Genomic DNA, 15,172 nt, shown 5'->3' on the forward strand with positions numbered 1-15,172 from the left:
TGTTTTCATCTAAATCTAATAAACATCTGAAATTAGATATTTACAATTAGACTAGAGCCCATATTGTTTTAAATCTCCCAAACCGAAAAAGCATCATCACCAATGTGGCTTATCTTTTTACAAAAAAACTACCCCATCAAGACTTTTTTTCCCCTTGAGCTTATTTTCTAATGATAGATATCAAAGAAGCCCTCACTGTTAATTCCACGATCAGTACATAAAATGCTCCCCTAAATATTCAGCATTCTATCTTAAAATTAGCTCTCACAAACATGGTTCCCTCTCAGATGCTGCTGATGGACACTGCTGAACCAAACAGTACTGGAATTTTTACGGAGTTATTAAACTCAAAACAACTCTTTTTACTCCAATGGTCATGAGTTTATTTGAGATGATGAAGTCAGCCACCCTATTCCCCACCACTGCCCTCTGAAATCGAAACAAATGCAGCCAAGTTAATGACTACATGCAGGATAATCATTCAAACTTTTAATCTCCCTTTACACATTATATTAACATTCATATTGCAAGGCATTCCATTCACAAATATTACAGTTTGATAAAAAACTTCACACACATACCCCCAAAAGTCTATACCAGATTCAGTCACTTCACTAAATCATTAAAATAATAAAAGTAATGAAAACATTATCATAGTTCTTTTAAAGCAATAAAGGTCTGAGGCACTCTGGGAAAGATGTTCTCGTATTAACATGTCAGTGGTATCAAATTATGTTACAAGAAAGTTACCAGATACCCAGTAATCAAGTACACTCCAATGACAGTAACTTCGATCTGATACGTGTTCACTGGATACACTCCCATCTGGATTCAACTAACACAGGTACTGGGCAGCTGAGGTCATTTCTAATGAGGTTCCCAACTACGTAAAGGTAAAGTGTGTTTTCAACACACCATGGACAGCTGCATCTCTACCGCAAGGGAACAGTCCAGTCTCGAAAGAAGTTCCTTTTTCATCACTACCAGGTTTACTAAATGTCGGAAGCTAACAGCCCACCAGACTTACTCTGCTCGCTGCTAAAGAGATTTCAGAACTGTCTCTTCCCGTCAACCTCCACAGTGCAACCTTCGCCCTTCTCTGAATATCTCCAAGGTGTGCCCTTGAAATACAACAGAGGGGAAGAAAGGGAGCTTTCTCCCTCCCATTTCGACCAAACAGAGGTCTGAAATAGCAACGTATTACAAAATTCTCATGTTCTGCGACAGCCAGTTACCATATAAAGCATGGCTATTTTTGCCATAAACTAGATTTTTAAAAACCTGACAACCCTTTTCCAAAGTGACTGTTGCCACATCCATTCACTGACAGAGTCCACATTGGAGAGAAAGTCTCACTGACCGAGTGCTTCCTTACACACAATTACAAGGGTAAATAATCAGCATGGGGAAGGAGGGAGGCCAATTCCCAACTGCGAAATAAATCACTGCAAACTATGGGTCCATTTAGGACAGCATATAACCCTGTCAGAGCAGAATCAACACAAACCCAGGTCATTTAGTGTTCGGTAATTACATACGTGGAATTTAAAATGTATACATATATATTTCCATACATATATAATAAAAAAAATCTGAAACAACGTATGTTGCTAAAGTTTCAAGGATTCTCATCTTCCACATTCACCTGGAGAACAGCCGGCTCTTGCTGGCCCAGTTGTGGCAGTGATAAAAGCAACTAGAAGCAGGTTTAAGTAAAAAGTGCTCAAAGGCCAAGTGAGAAAATAGGGGTGCAGAGATTTCTGGAGGGAGAGGGGAGCAATGAAAAGAGTTGAGAATGTCTCCTTTATTCTTCTCAGCTTTTTCAGACCCGGGACAAGTTCTGGAGGACACACATCCAATGCTGTAGTCCTTCCTTATCTATAGTCAAAACAAAACAAGTAGTAAAAATTTCCTCTTCCATTCTGTACTCTCTATAAAATGCATAGTACAGCCAGAAGGTATTATCGAGATGTGCCATCTCAGGAGAAATTAAAATTGGGACATGAAGTGAGGCCGTGTGCTGTCGAGTCGCCGCGTCAGGATTTCACAGCCAGTGTCCGTGACCAGCAGGGTGTGCTCGAACTGAGCAGACCGCTTTCCGTCTCTCGTCACCGCGGTCCAACCATCTGGCCAGGTTTCATCCTGCCATCCGCCTTAAACAAACAAACAAGAACAGTTTCTTAATTCTATCGCTCAGTTTTCTAAACAAACTCTCTAGGTAAGTCTATTTGCATGTACTCCTATATCCTTGGATATCACAGATACAATTAGAAAATTCACTATGAACACTCCTATTTACAAACGGTGGACAGATACATGCAAAAGAATGAAACTGGACCATGTTCTTAACACCACACACAAAAATAAACTCAAAATGAATTAAAGACTTGAATGTAAAACAAGACCTAAAACGATGGAATTCCTTAAAGAAAACATAGGCAGTAATCTCTTGGACATCAGCCTCATCAACATTTATGAATCTGTCTCCTCAGGCAAGGGAAACAAAAGCAAAAATAAAATATTAGGGGTCCCTGGGTGGCTCAGCCGGATAAGCGTCTGACTTTTGGTTTTGGCTCAGGTCACGATCTCGGGTGGTGAGATTGGGCCCTGCCTTGGGCTCCACGCTGAGCATGGAGTCTGCTTGAGATTTTCTTTCTCCCTCAGCTCCTCCCCCTACCCCTCTTCTCAAATAAATAGATAAATCTTGAAAAAATAAACAAACTATTGGTGCTACACCAAAATAAAAAGCTTTCGCACAGCATAAGACACCATCAACAAAACAGAAAAGTAGCCTAATGAATGGGAGAAGATATTTGCAAATAATATATCCAATAAGGGGTTGATATCCAAAATACATAAAGAATTTATACACCTCAACACCAAACCCCCCCACACACACAATTAAAATTGGGCAGAAGACATGAATAGATAATTTTTCCAAAGAAGACATACAAATAGCCAACAAACACATGGAAAGATGCTCAACATCACTAATAATCAGGGAAATGCAAATCAAAACCACAATGAAATATCACCTCACACCTGTCAGAATGGCTAAAATCAAAAAGACAGTAACACGTGTTGGTGAGGAAATAGAGAAAAGGGAACCCTTATGGACTGCTGGTAGGAATACAAACTGGCACAGCCTCTGTGAAAAACAGTGTGCAGGTTCCTCAAAAAATTATAATTAGAATTACCACACAACAGAGTAATTCCACTATTAGGTATTTACCCAAAGAAACAAAAACACTAATTCAAAAAGATATATACCTCCCTACATTTATTGCAGCATGCAGCCAAGATATGGAAGCAATCCAAGTGTCCACTGATAGATGAATGGATGAGAGGGTATGGTATACAGATACAATGGAATGCTACATAGCAATGAAAAAGAATGAGATCATGCCATACGCCACAACATGGATAGACCTAGAGGGTATTATGGTAGGTGAAATAAATCAGACAGAGAAAGAAAAAAACCCTATGATTTCACTTATATGTGGAACCTAAAAAAACAAAACGAATGAATAATCAAAGAGAATAATCAAACAAACTCTTAAATACAGAGAACAAACTGGTGGCTACCAGAGGGGAGGTACATGGTGGGCTGTGCGTGTGTGTGTGTGTGTGTGTGTGAAATAGATAATGAGAATTAAGAAGTATAAACTTCCAGTTATAAAATAAGTAAATCACAGAGATGAAAGAAGTACAGCCTGGGGAATGTAATCAATAATACTGTAATGCTGTATGTTGACAGATGGTGACTATACTTATCATGATGAGCACTGGTACAGTCCTGTCCAGTCAGTATGTTTACTGGACACCTGAAACTAATACAACATTGTATGTCAATTACACTTCAGTAATATTAATGATGATAATAGTAATAATAAAAGATTCCTATTTATACTTCAACTGTTTTAGTCTTTCCAACTTCATTTTGGTCTTTAGTCCAATGAAGTAATGATGGTATTTTAAATTTCCTCGGGTGTGTTATATTTTCACATTTTTTATACCTCCCAAACATCAAATCAAGATGGTATTTCCAAAATAAAAGCACTGGGTTTCATTTTAGAAAACATATTGATAATACTCATTACAAAACTATGAGTTAAGAACTGAATTAATGAATTTAGCTCTTTCCTGGTATAACTTTGGCATCTGACTAAACTACAACCAATGTGTATTGTGAAGGAAATAATCTTTTTATACTTTTATTACAGCATTTAATTCCTGATATTATTTTTAAATGTCAGGCACACAGATGGTAAGAACAGATTATACTGTGCAATTTCTGTGGACCACACACGCCTGTAACCAGAAGGGGCTAAGAAACGGATTGGTGAGGGAAGTTAAGAAATTACAATAAAGCAAAATAGGTTAGGGAGGGGCTGAGACTAGAGAAATTTACCAAAGGGACAGTGAAAACAGCCCTAGGACAATGAAAGCAGCAGAGAGAGAGAGAGAGAGAGAGAGAGAGAGAGAGAGAGAGGGAGAGAGGGAGGAGAGTGGGGGAGGGGAGAGGGAAGCAAAATGAGAAAGTTCTACAATTCTGGATACTGCTATAAAACTGTGTTTAGAGACTTACTTTCTTGTCTCCAAATCAGATGTCAAAAAAATCAATACATTCTTCATTCTAAGTAATCTTTATCAAAGATTAGGTTTCACTGACTCAGAAAAATCCCAGAACATAAACTCTGCAGTGAAGTAACCTACTTTTGCAATACTAAATCCCAGCCTAAAAAGAAAAATGTGAGGTAGCTTGAAGAATGTTAACTCATGCTTTGTCAAACATCTAAAGACGAGTGACTGGATATTTTTCGATGTAATGAGTAACATTTCACAACTGGATTTTAAGATATAATACTTCTCTGACTTTATTGTGATCTGCTTAAAACAGGTTCTTTACTAATGTCAAGTCAAACATACCTGGATATTATTCTGAGAAAATTCAAATTCCTCTTTGGATTTGAAACTTTCCACTCCAGAGGTAGGATTTAACCTCGCTGAGCTACACTGAAGTATATGCATTATAATTTGATGATTATCTGACCAGGCTCCTTGGAAAGTTATTTGCTTATACCTGGAAATACCACATTATGTCTCACCAACCAGGTACCAATTAATGAAAATAGGTATATGATCAAAACACTTTCCGCTCAGCTTCTGGCCTTTCTCTGCTAATATATTCACTGCCCTTGCAATTGGTTCCACATGATCAGAACTTTATTCTTATCCAGGAGTATGACAAAATACCTTACACTTGTCCAGCCCTCTAAAGTACAAAAGGTATTTTGTGCTACTATAAATCATCTCGATTCTTAGAGCAGCCCTGGGGAGGTGGCAGGTTCAAGACTGGCATTTCCATTTTACAGAAAAGGCAGCAAAGGATCACGTTATAAAGCAGCCTGTGAGCTGGATTTAGTGACTCGCTCCTAAGTCACTGCAATCTGGCAGAAGTAATGGGAGGTCACTCCCAAGATCAGGTTATAAAAAAGACTGGAAGGATCCAGAAAGGAGGTATCCTTCAGTGAGGCCCCAGGACACACCGGCCCCACTACCATCGCCTTGCTGCATCCCCTAATCCCAACAGAGAACTGGCTGAGAAGAAAGGTGAAGAGAACACGTGAGCATCTGGGTGAGAAGTCCTAATCGTGACACCGGGTCTTCGTCACTGCCACAAGCCTGCCACAGGGACCAGTGACAGTGAGGGCACAAATCTGCCAGCACTAAATGTGTCTGGGCTGTGCTTTCACAAGACAACCTGAGCACACAACCTGAAGAGGCAGAACAGCTCCTGAGGTTAGAGTCTGACAAACTCTGTCACTATGTAACTAGCTCAGTGACTTTAGTCCAGTTACTTCTTCAAGGATAAGGCTGCTCTTCTATATAATGGGGACAGCACCGACACCTCCCAAGTTGTGGAGAATTAAATCATATACTGACGTCTGCCTCAAAGTGAGTGGCTCTACATCTTCCTTCCCCTCCCAGGCCCCTGCCAAGCAAGCTACACAGGATAGAGGCTCGGGACTGTTAACAATGCCCCCTTTGACAGCGTCTTTTATGGAAAGGGACTGGGATTCAAGTCCTTGAGCATCTACTGACAGCAGAATTACCAGGTAGAAAGTATTGCTTTCTCGCCAACCCATATGATTCTCAGGTCTCTGTATGATACTGAATCGAGTTTGAGTTGGAACAGGAAGTGGAAATGAACCAAAAAGAAAATAAACAGAGCAGACTACTAATCTGATCGTAAGTAGCCAAAAGTAAATAATTCAATTAAAGAACAGGACAGCATCCCTTTTTCTCACCTTCACAAATCATTGGCTCAATTGTAAATACATGGCCCGCCTTCATCACTCCAACTGCTTTATTTTCTGAAATTAAAGAAAATAAAATTCTCAAAACACAGCAAAAAATCAAGAGTGTACTGTTGAACAGCTCACCGGTATACACATTGTTCACAAATATGAGAGTATTTTTCAGGACCATCATGAAAAACAAAACTATGAATTCAAGCATCCAGACCCGCCATCCTCCAAAAAAGCCCAAAAGGTAAAAAGAGGGATGGACCTTTGGAGACAATCTCAGACAAAAATGGAGAACCAGGTTAAAGTTCAAATTAAAACCCAGGAACGGATGTGAACATCAGTAAACGAGTGAGTGCATTTGCTCTGCCTGACCACCAGATGGCAAAGAGACCGGCTCTCAGGCTGCTATTCACGATGGTGACTTCGGTAAAGAAGGACACGTGTCCAGAGGTTGCATCTACTAAGCACCATTCTTCCTGGGTATGGTCCCACCTCACCCACACGTTTCTACCTGCACATCTTTCCTTGTGAACAGCTATCGTGCTGCTCTCCACTATCTTCAGTATTGCCAAAATACACTCCCTGCAGATTCTAAAATCTGAAGTTTGTAAATGGTCATAAAATCTGAAAGGCGAAACACAATTTTGACTTTCTATTGCTAATCCCATGAACTTTCTTTCCCAATGACCTGCAACTTACTACATATAAAGAATTGGTCATATTCCCTGGGGACATATATATTTCTTAATGTCAAGAGTGTCAGTGTGGTGTCACAGAAAGAAAAAGGATAAAGGAGGCGCCTGGGTGGCTCAGTTGTTGGGCGTCTGCCTTCGGCTCAGGTCATGATCCTGGGGTCCTGCGATCGAGCCCCGCGTCGGGCTCCCTGCTCCGCGGGAAGCCTGCTTCTCCCTCTGCTTCTCTCTCTCTGTCTCTCATGAATAAATAAACCAAATCTTTAAAAAAAAAAAAGGCTAAAGGACCGTGAAACCGAGCTGTCCCAGTACTGCAGCCCTGGCCGCACGGAGCCACTGAGCCCTCGCGAAGAGCCAGCCAGAGCCGTATCAGCTCCGAGTGTAAAAAAGGAGTCAAACTCAAAGACAAAGTATGTAATGCACCTTGATCATTTTTACATTGACTAAATGTTGAAATGCTGCCGTTGTGAATGCAATGCATTAAATAAAATACACCATTAAAATTAGTTCACCTCTTTCTTTTTACTTTTTTAACATGACCACAAGAAATTTTTAAATTACATATGTGCCTCATAATACATTACGAGCGGACAGTGCTGATACAAAGTACTCATTATTCTAGAAAAGTTACAACTCCCACTCAACCTGACTCATGGTTTGTTTGTCAACATACCTCACTCAGCAAATATGCCTTATCTGATCGACTGCACGACTGCAGATACTATGCTAAGAACTTTTTAAAAAATCTGTACTTTCTCTATCATCTACCTCAAAGAATTATTGTAAAATACATTCTAAATATAGGGTATTATCATCACTTCCCAACCATATTGACTGAAATAAAAGGCAATCACTCTAAGCTAACAAGGACTTCTCTTACATAGAAGGGGTGGAGGGAAGTTACACAGTTTCCTAGTTCCACCTTTAGTGGGTTAGGAATATGGGTTGACAAGCCAAAGCTGGTATCATTTACATTTCAAAAGGTCTCTGTACATAGACTCGGCAGTTTCCTTTCACACTTCCCTAAAGTGATCACAACGTATTTTAATTTACATAAACCCAATTTACACTGGACTTTTCATAAATGTCTCAAATTTATGAAACAAGTATATACCTGGTCCTCGCTTCCTTTTCCAGAAATCATTTTTTATTCCTAATGAAATGGTTTTATGGACACTATCATCATGGACCCATATCCCCTTCTCCCATAAATTCTATCTTCTTCAGTCTCTCTTTTTATAACCCATATCTAAACCTCAGTTGTCAATTCAGTAAGTAAAGGGACTTTTTTCACCCCCTCCCCTGCACACACTCTTTTTACACACACATACACAAACATACATGTTTATCACTGTAACAGGACTAGCTACTTCCAATCTGTTAATGGAATGCACATCGGGTGGTTACAGGGCCTACCAGGAAGGAACTGAGTTAGTAACTTATTTTCTCTTGCTAATTTTTATTTCAAGCACAATTCACAGCTTAAATAAGAACTTTGTGGTCTGCTAATAAATGTTTGTTGATATAGATCAAATGCTGTGCTCTAAACTACTTCTCCAGCTTCTCCCGCTGAGAGGCTTCTCACTCATTTCCCTTTTCTTCACAATTACTGACACCTAGGATTTTCCAGCTCACACCTCAACTGCAGCAACTGTGCATTGGGCTGGCTAGCCTGACTCCCTCACACCTGCAATCCGTTCTAGACACCACTGCCAAACCTGTCTTATCGAAATAGCAACTTCACCTTGTCATTCTTCTGCTCAAAAATGTTTCTGCAAATCCCTACAAATGAAGTCAAATATCCTTGGTCCTGTAACTGCCTACTGCTAGTTTTTAACACAAAATACTCAGCCCAAGCTTATCATGTCTCTATTCAGTCTCAACTTGAAGCATTTACTCAGGATATCTTCTACCTGGAATGTTCTTCCTCATCTTCTCCACCAAACCAAAATTTCAACCATTCCATATTTCTCCCACTGGACCTGTACCCAACTGCTCCAGTCCTCACTAGGCAGCACAAAGTCCAGAAATAAAGACTGCCTTTAGAAAAACAGAACCCAGGTACCGATCCTAGCCCTAGAATTTATTTACTAGTCTGTGTGAAACTGAGTAAATAAAGTACTTCCCTAAGCACAGAATCTATCTATCTATCTATCTATCTTTTTTTCTCTTTCTTTCTTCACAATCTGCTCTTTAAAATAGGGCTAAAGGAGCACCTGGGTGGCTCTTAAGCATCTGACTCTTGATCTCAACTCAGGTCTTGATCTCAGGGTGGTGAGTTCAAGCTCGCAGTAGGCTCCACAGCCAGTGCAACTTAATAAATAAACAAATAAATAAATAAGGCTAAGAAATTATTCAGAGTGGTGAGATCAAATGAAATAATGTATATCAACATCATCATGATCATCCTAAAAGTTAACATTAAGTGCTCTCCATGTGTTCTCTCTCTCACTCCTAGTAACACTTCTCGGAGAGGTGCCATTCCCTACTATTGTTCAAGATGGGAAAACTGAAGCACAAGAAGCTATGTGTAAGTGTCTACATAGCAATAACTCATACATACATGTTAAATTCCTTCTCAGGTCACTTAGTGTGGACAGCTTTCCTTTTTAGCACTAAATAGCAGACTTATTCTTGCACGACCTAGCTCTCCAACAGAAAAGGTGTCTGGAAAACATTAACTGTCCCACACTTCCTTCGTTATTCTATCAAACACCACTCAACTTAAGGAAAGGTACTCTATTCCCCTGTATTTATACCAACAAATAGTACAGTATCTGACATACACTACAAAATCAAACCAAACCAAACCAATTTCACTTAAGGAATCAGAATAGTGATAGCTAGACCCATGGCAGAGGCTATTAGCTGTTCACCAAAACTAGTTTACTTTTCTTCTGAGTACTCAGCTAGATTGTATTTCCCAACCTCCTCCGCAGTGAGTGTAGCCATGTGACTGTACTCCTGCCAATGAAAAGTAAATGTAAGTGATTTATGCCAATTCCAGGCTGGTTCATTAAAACCTCCCAAACATACCCCTTCATGCTTCTTCCCATCCTCGCCAGTATCTACAGGTTAGAAGAGTAACCCAGTGACCTTGAAAGGTATAGGTTGAAGATGACAGGACCTGGGTCGCAGAATAACTGCCCTACCACCACCCCCAACAGTCACCAAACACACGTTTTGGACTGTTATGTGAGCAAAATATGAATGTGTGTTGTGTATGAGCAAATATACATTTTGACGGTCCATTTACAAGAGCTTATAGATTAGTAAGTACAAAATAGTAGGTCCTGTTAAATGTTTGAATAAATATGAGTTGACTAAATGGCTAGCAAAACCCAAATCTTTGGATAGTACTTACTGGCATAATGGGGTACGTTGGGGGCTGTATGAAAAAGCTTGTGGATTCCATGCCCACAATAGCTTCGAACAACTGAAAACCCATTTGCTTGGGCATGCTTCTGAATAATGTTTCCCAATTCTCTGTATCGAACACCAGGTTTCACTGAAAGGAAGAAAGAAGAGTCATGACAGAGAGTAATAATAACTAACATTTACTGAGCAATTACTATCGAAGTGCCAGGAACCTTTCTAAATGCTTTACATGCCTCCATTATATACTGCCATGTAAAGAGATATGTACAAAACTTTCAGATGAGGAAACCAAGGGACAGAGATGCTGTACCGCCAGTAAATGGCCAAGTTGAGATTCAAACCAGTAGCACCTGTATTCTGTCCTTCGGTGTAGAAAAGGACACATGTGCAGTACGAAGGGGTTGGGGAGACGCACCTTTTGTTTTCTGAACAAACAAAAGAATGGAAAACATGCATCTCTTCCTCTCCTTCTCTAATGTCAAGTGTGCTACTCTTTTTTTTGGGAAAGACAGAGTGAGCATGCACCGGGCCGGGGGGAGGGGGGGAGAGGAGGACAAAGGGAGACAGAGAATCTTAAAGCAGGCTCCACACCCAGTGCAGAGCCCGATGCGGGGCTCGATCCCATTTACCCTGAGATCATGACCTGAGCTGAAATCAAGAGCTGGACGCTTAACGGACTGAGCCACCCAGGGGCCCCAAGTGTGCTAGTGTTTTAAAGTGAGCAGAAGAGGTAAGGAGAGGAGAGAGCACCGGGAGAAAAAGCAATGTCCAGAAAGTAACTTGACTTGTCCTTGGTTTCAGTCTGATCAACTTCTCAAAGAATTACTTCCCCTGGGCTTCTTTATCCCCATAAAAGTGTTCCTAAAATTATTCAGAGTTGCCTCTGAACACAGTCCTGGAGATAGGGTATAGAAAGATACTTCTTGAGCGCCTGGGTGGCTCAGTCTGTTAAGCTTCTGCCTCTGGCTCAGGTCATGGTCTCAGGGTTCTGGGATCGAGCCCCACATTGGGTTCCCTGCTCAGAGGCGAGTCTGCTTCTCCCTCTGCCTCTGCCCCATCCCCTTACTTGTGTGCACGGTCTCTAATAAATTTAATTTAAAAAAAAAAAAAGATACTTCTTACTATATATTCCTGCCCTGCTTAATTTTTATGACTTTTACCACTGTTTCAATAAAAACTAAAACAAATGAAGTGGTTCTCATTGTTGGTTGGTATGGCTCTCCTCGCACTGAGACCCCAGGAGCTGGGCCCTGCCAGACTCCTGGGGAACCTAGCCATGGTTCTGGGGGTCCTCAGACTCCCTACAGTCTCCTACTCTGCCTACCTGATTTCCAACCTGAGGTTCAGGTACAACATATCTCCTCCAGCCAAGCAAATCTCTGGGGAAATAGCTCCAGGAATCATTTCAATTAATATATACTTGCTCTTAACTACATGTTCCAGCTTGACTTTTTTGGGGGGTGGGATGTTAATAATTTTGAGGAACCGTGCTGACTTTCATAATGATTTGCTTGCATTCCCATCTCAGACTTCCCATCAGCCCCAGTCGTGGGGGAGGAAAGCAAAATTTTAACCCAGTTTGCACAATATACAACAAAGAAAATCCCTATTCAAAAATAATGAGAGAGTAGAAAGGAGGAGATTCCTCCCTAATTCTCATACCCGAGGCAGTTCTCATACCAAGGATGCACCTCATTAAAATCTGGAGACATTTCTGGTTGTCATAAGTAGGAGTGCAACCGGCATCTAGCGGGTAACGACCAGGAACGTAGATAAGCATCCTACAATGCACAGGACAGGCTCCACAACAAAGAATTTCCAGACTCAAAATGCCAATAATGTAGATGCTGAGAAGCCCTATTCTAGAAGGAGAATTTCAACAACACTGAAGCTCTCTACTGTGCTGCACCACACTGAGTCGCCAAGTTAATAGAAAATAAGGGGCAAGAATGATACACACAAAGGTATTAACAGCACTTTCCAGAGATTAAGCAACTTTTGTTCCTTCCTGGCTACTGTTACGAAGACTGGTTTCTGATAGTTTCTTGGCAAGTTTTATTCCTGTGTCTTTGTACAACAACACTTTCACTATCTGGTTATTTCAATCAACTCACAGAAAAGCAAAAAGGACATGAACATTGAAGACATTATCTGGCAGAAACCCTAAAAGTTATTTTAAACTATGACTTCCCCAAATGAGAAATTAAACACTAAAGAATATTAGTTTTTAAATAATCCACAATGAGTGAGTAAAAAGAACTCTCTCATACACTGATATATGAGAATATCACGTTTTCATTTTTCATTCCTCCAACTTTATTAGTAAAAATTTCATCATCTCCCATGCATGTTAAAATAGATTCAAGACAATAAAAATAACAGATCTATGTCATTAGAGATAACTATGTGTTTGCCAAAGAACCTGGTCATGTCCAATACTTTGTTGATGATATATCAGGTTTATTGTGCAGGAAGAGGGCGGCGGGTACAAATAATATACTAAACAATAGAGCTAAAATGTTGTGGGTTTCAACTGAAAATGTTGTTTGCACTCAAACTGTCCTTTTAGTAACAGTCTGCTAGCATTCGCAACAAACCATTCCTTCTCTCTCCTCCTAAGACAGTATCAACAAAAAAAATATCTGTATGAGCTGTTTGTAGGGACAAAGACAGCCTGAGTAAACTCCAACAGAAATATATCTCTACTCAAAGGTATTATTCACACACACACAAAAAAAGGTTGTTATTCACTACAATAAGCAAGACATTTGGAAAACACCAAATTCCAGTAGGGGAATAATTGTAGAAATTTTTATACTGTGGAATATAATATAGAGCCATTAAAAGAAGGGAGTAGATCTATGCATGCAGATACATATGCTCATTTGGAAAAATCATAAAGATTCTACTGAGAAAGTATTAAATTACATAATACTACCAATACTATAACGCCATTTAACCTAAGTAAACACATATATATAGGTATATGTGGTGTGTCTGTCTGTCTGTTAATACACAGGGGAGAAAAAAACTAAGTGTTAAAAGTAGAAAAAGCCTATGGGGCGCCTGGGTGGCTCAGTCGTTAAGCGTCTGCCTTCGGCTCAGGTCATGATCCTGGGATCCTTGGATCAAGCCCCGCATCCGGCTCCCTGCTCGGGAAGCCTGCTTCTCCCTCTCCCACTCCCCCTGCTTGTGTTCCCTCTCTCGCTGTGTCTCTCTCTGTCAAATAAATAAATAATAATAAAATCTTTAAAAAAATTTTAAAAAAAAGTAGAAAAAGCCTAAATGTTAAAAGTAGAAAAAGAAAAAAGATATAAAAAGGAAAGAGCTAAGTATAAAGGAAGATCATTCATTTTTCTTACAATCTAGCATCTTGTTTTTTTATAATGAGAACATAATACTTATGAAAGAATTAACAAGTAGAAAAAAAGCTGCACTCAAGAACTATACATTCCTATACATTTATCATATGCTATACATATAATACACATTCCTCCTCATTTATCAGCCAAAGAAAAGGCAGATCGATCATAGAAGAGGTAAAGGATGATAAGCAATCATCTGGTCCACCTCACCAAGGGATGCCCAAATCACCCATCAATCCATTCCTGCTACAATCCCAAGCTAAGTCAGGTTAGGGGAGAGGCAGAGCCGGTGGGACAAGGAATGTAATCAAGAGCCGGGTGAGGCCCCCGAACGCACAGCCGCCGCGGCGGGTGCGCAGCACCCACACTGACCTGCATCAATGGCTTGCATCAGGCACTCGTACGTGGTCTGCACCAGTTTCCGCGCTCCCTCATCCACCTCTCCAACAAAAAACGTCTCATTCAAGTCCCCGTGATAACCATTGCGATAAAGAGTGATGTCCACTGCAAAACAATGTACAAGTGTAAAGACCACATCTGTTTTTATTTCAAAATAGAAGTCACTTCTCCAACATGACAGTGTCAAGCAGTTTCATGAGCAAGACAATTTCTGCATTCTCAAAGTAGACACGAAGGGGTATCGAGTGACTTCCTGGAAGACACTCCTTGCCTGTAATGCAACTAAAGGCACTGTGGAGAAGAGCGCGTGGTCGAGCAGCCCAAGCCAGATGGTGGGCTTTTATCCGTACAGCAGTAATCAGATCACGTGTGGCAGAAGACATGTACTGAGGACACATTCATGCAGGATCAATAAGCCACATTAATAGCATTAAAGAGATGACCACGCTACATTTTGACATTAAACAGAAAACACTGCTTTCACTTACCATCTTCGACGAGTTTTTTTCCTCCTCCTAGCACATCCGTAAATAGAAAAACTTACACTATTCTACATTTGTTTCTCAAAAACTCATCTGCCTTCCCCTTATTTGTGAATATTCATCCCTCCCGTTGTCCCCATATTTAAGAGGACAGACTACTACTATACAATACACTGAATGTATACATTAAATTAGGATTTTTAAACCATGAATTTTCAACCAACCTACAATATCACAATATAGTGTGTTGACTAGCATGACACATACATTCCTGAAAAACCACACGCATTATGCATGTAATAAAAATAACAGGGTTTGTAGGAAAAACAGGGATGGGCAGACCACTCAACACCTATGGCACTTCATAAACAGACACCCTGACTGTTCTACCCAGAACAAGAAGTGCCCGTTGTGTCCACTATCCCTCCCAGCCAGCATTGCGGGCAGTGCGCTCCCGGCAGCCTTTAGCACTTGGGCTCATGCTTCCCCATCTGATCTGTAAGCCTTTGAAGGTATCTGATGACTAAAGAGACCGAGTTCATCAA

The 15,172-nt window shown here is 40.4% G+C and overlaps 1 protein-coding gene across 1 annotated transcript in view; it reads right to left on the reverse strand.

Moving 5' to 3' along the window:
- Window positions 1–367: 367 nt before the first annotated feature.
- METAP1 (methionyl aminopeptidase 1) overlaps window positions 368–15,172 on the reverse strand; it is a 66,313-nt gene continuing 51,508 nt past the window's right edge. Inside the window, exons 8-11 of the mRNA XM_021680387.1 lie at window positions 14,119–14,250; window positions 10,368–10,511; window positions 6,312–6,377; window positions 368–2,153 (exon numbers count right to left, since the gene is read on the reverse strand). Coding sequence (XP_021536062.1) covers window positions 1,990–2,153; window positions 6,312–6,377; window positions 10,368–10,511; window positions 14,119–14,250 — 506 coding nt within the window. The 3' untranslated portion in view covers window positions 368–1,989. The remainder of the gene's footprint in view (window positions 2,154–6,311; window positions 6,378–10,367; window positions 10,512–14,118; window positions 14,251–15,172) is intronic.

The sequence above is a fragment of the Neomonachus schauinslandi genome, chromosome 2, assembly GCF_002201575.2.
Source record: "Neomonachus schauinslandi chromosome 2, ASM220157v2, whole genome shotgun sequence".
Classification (NCBI taxonomy): Eukaryota; Metazoa; Chordata; class Mammalia; order Carnivora; family Phocidae; genus Neomonachus; species Neomonachus schauinslandi.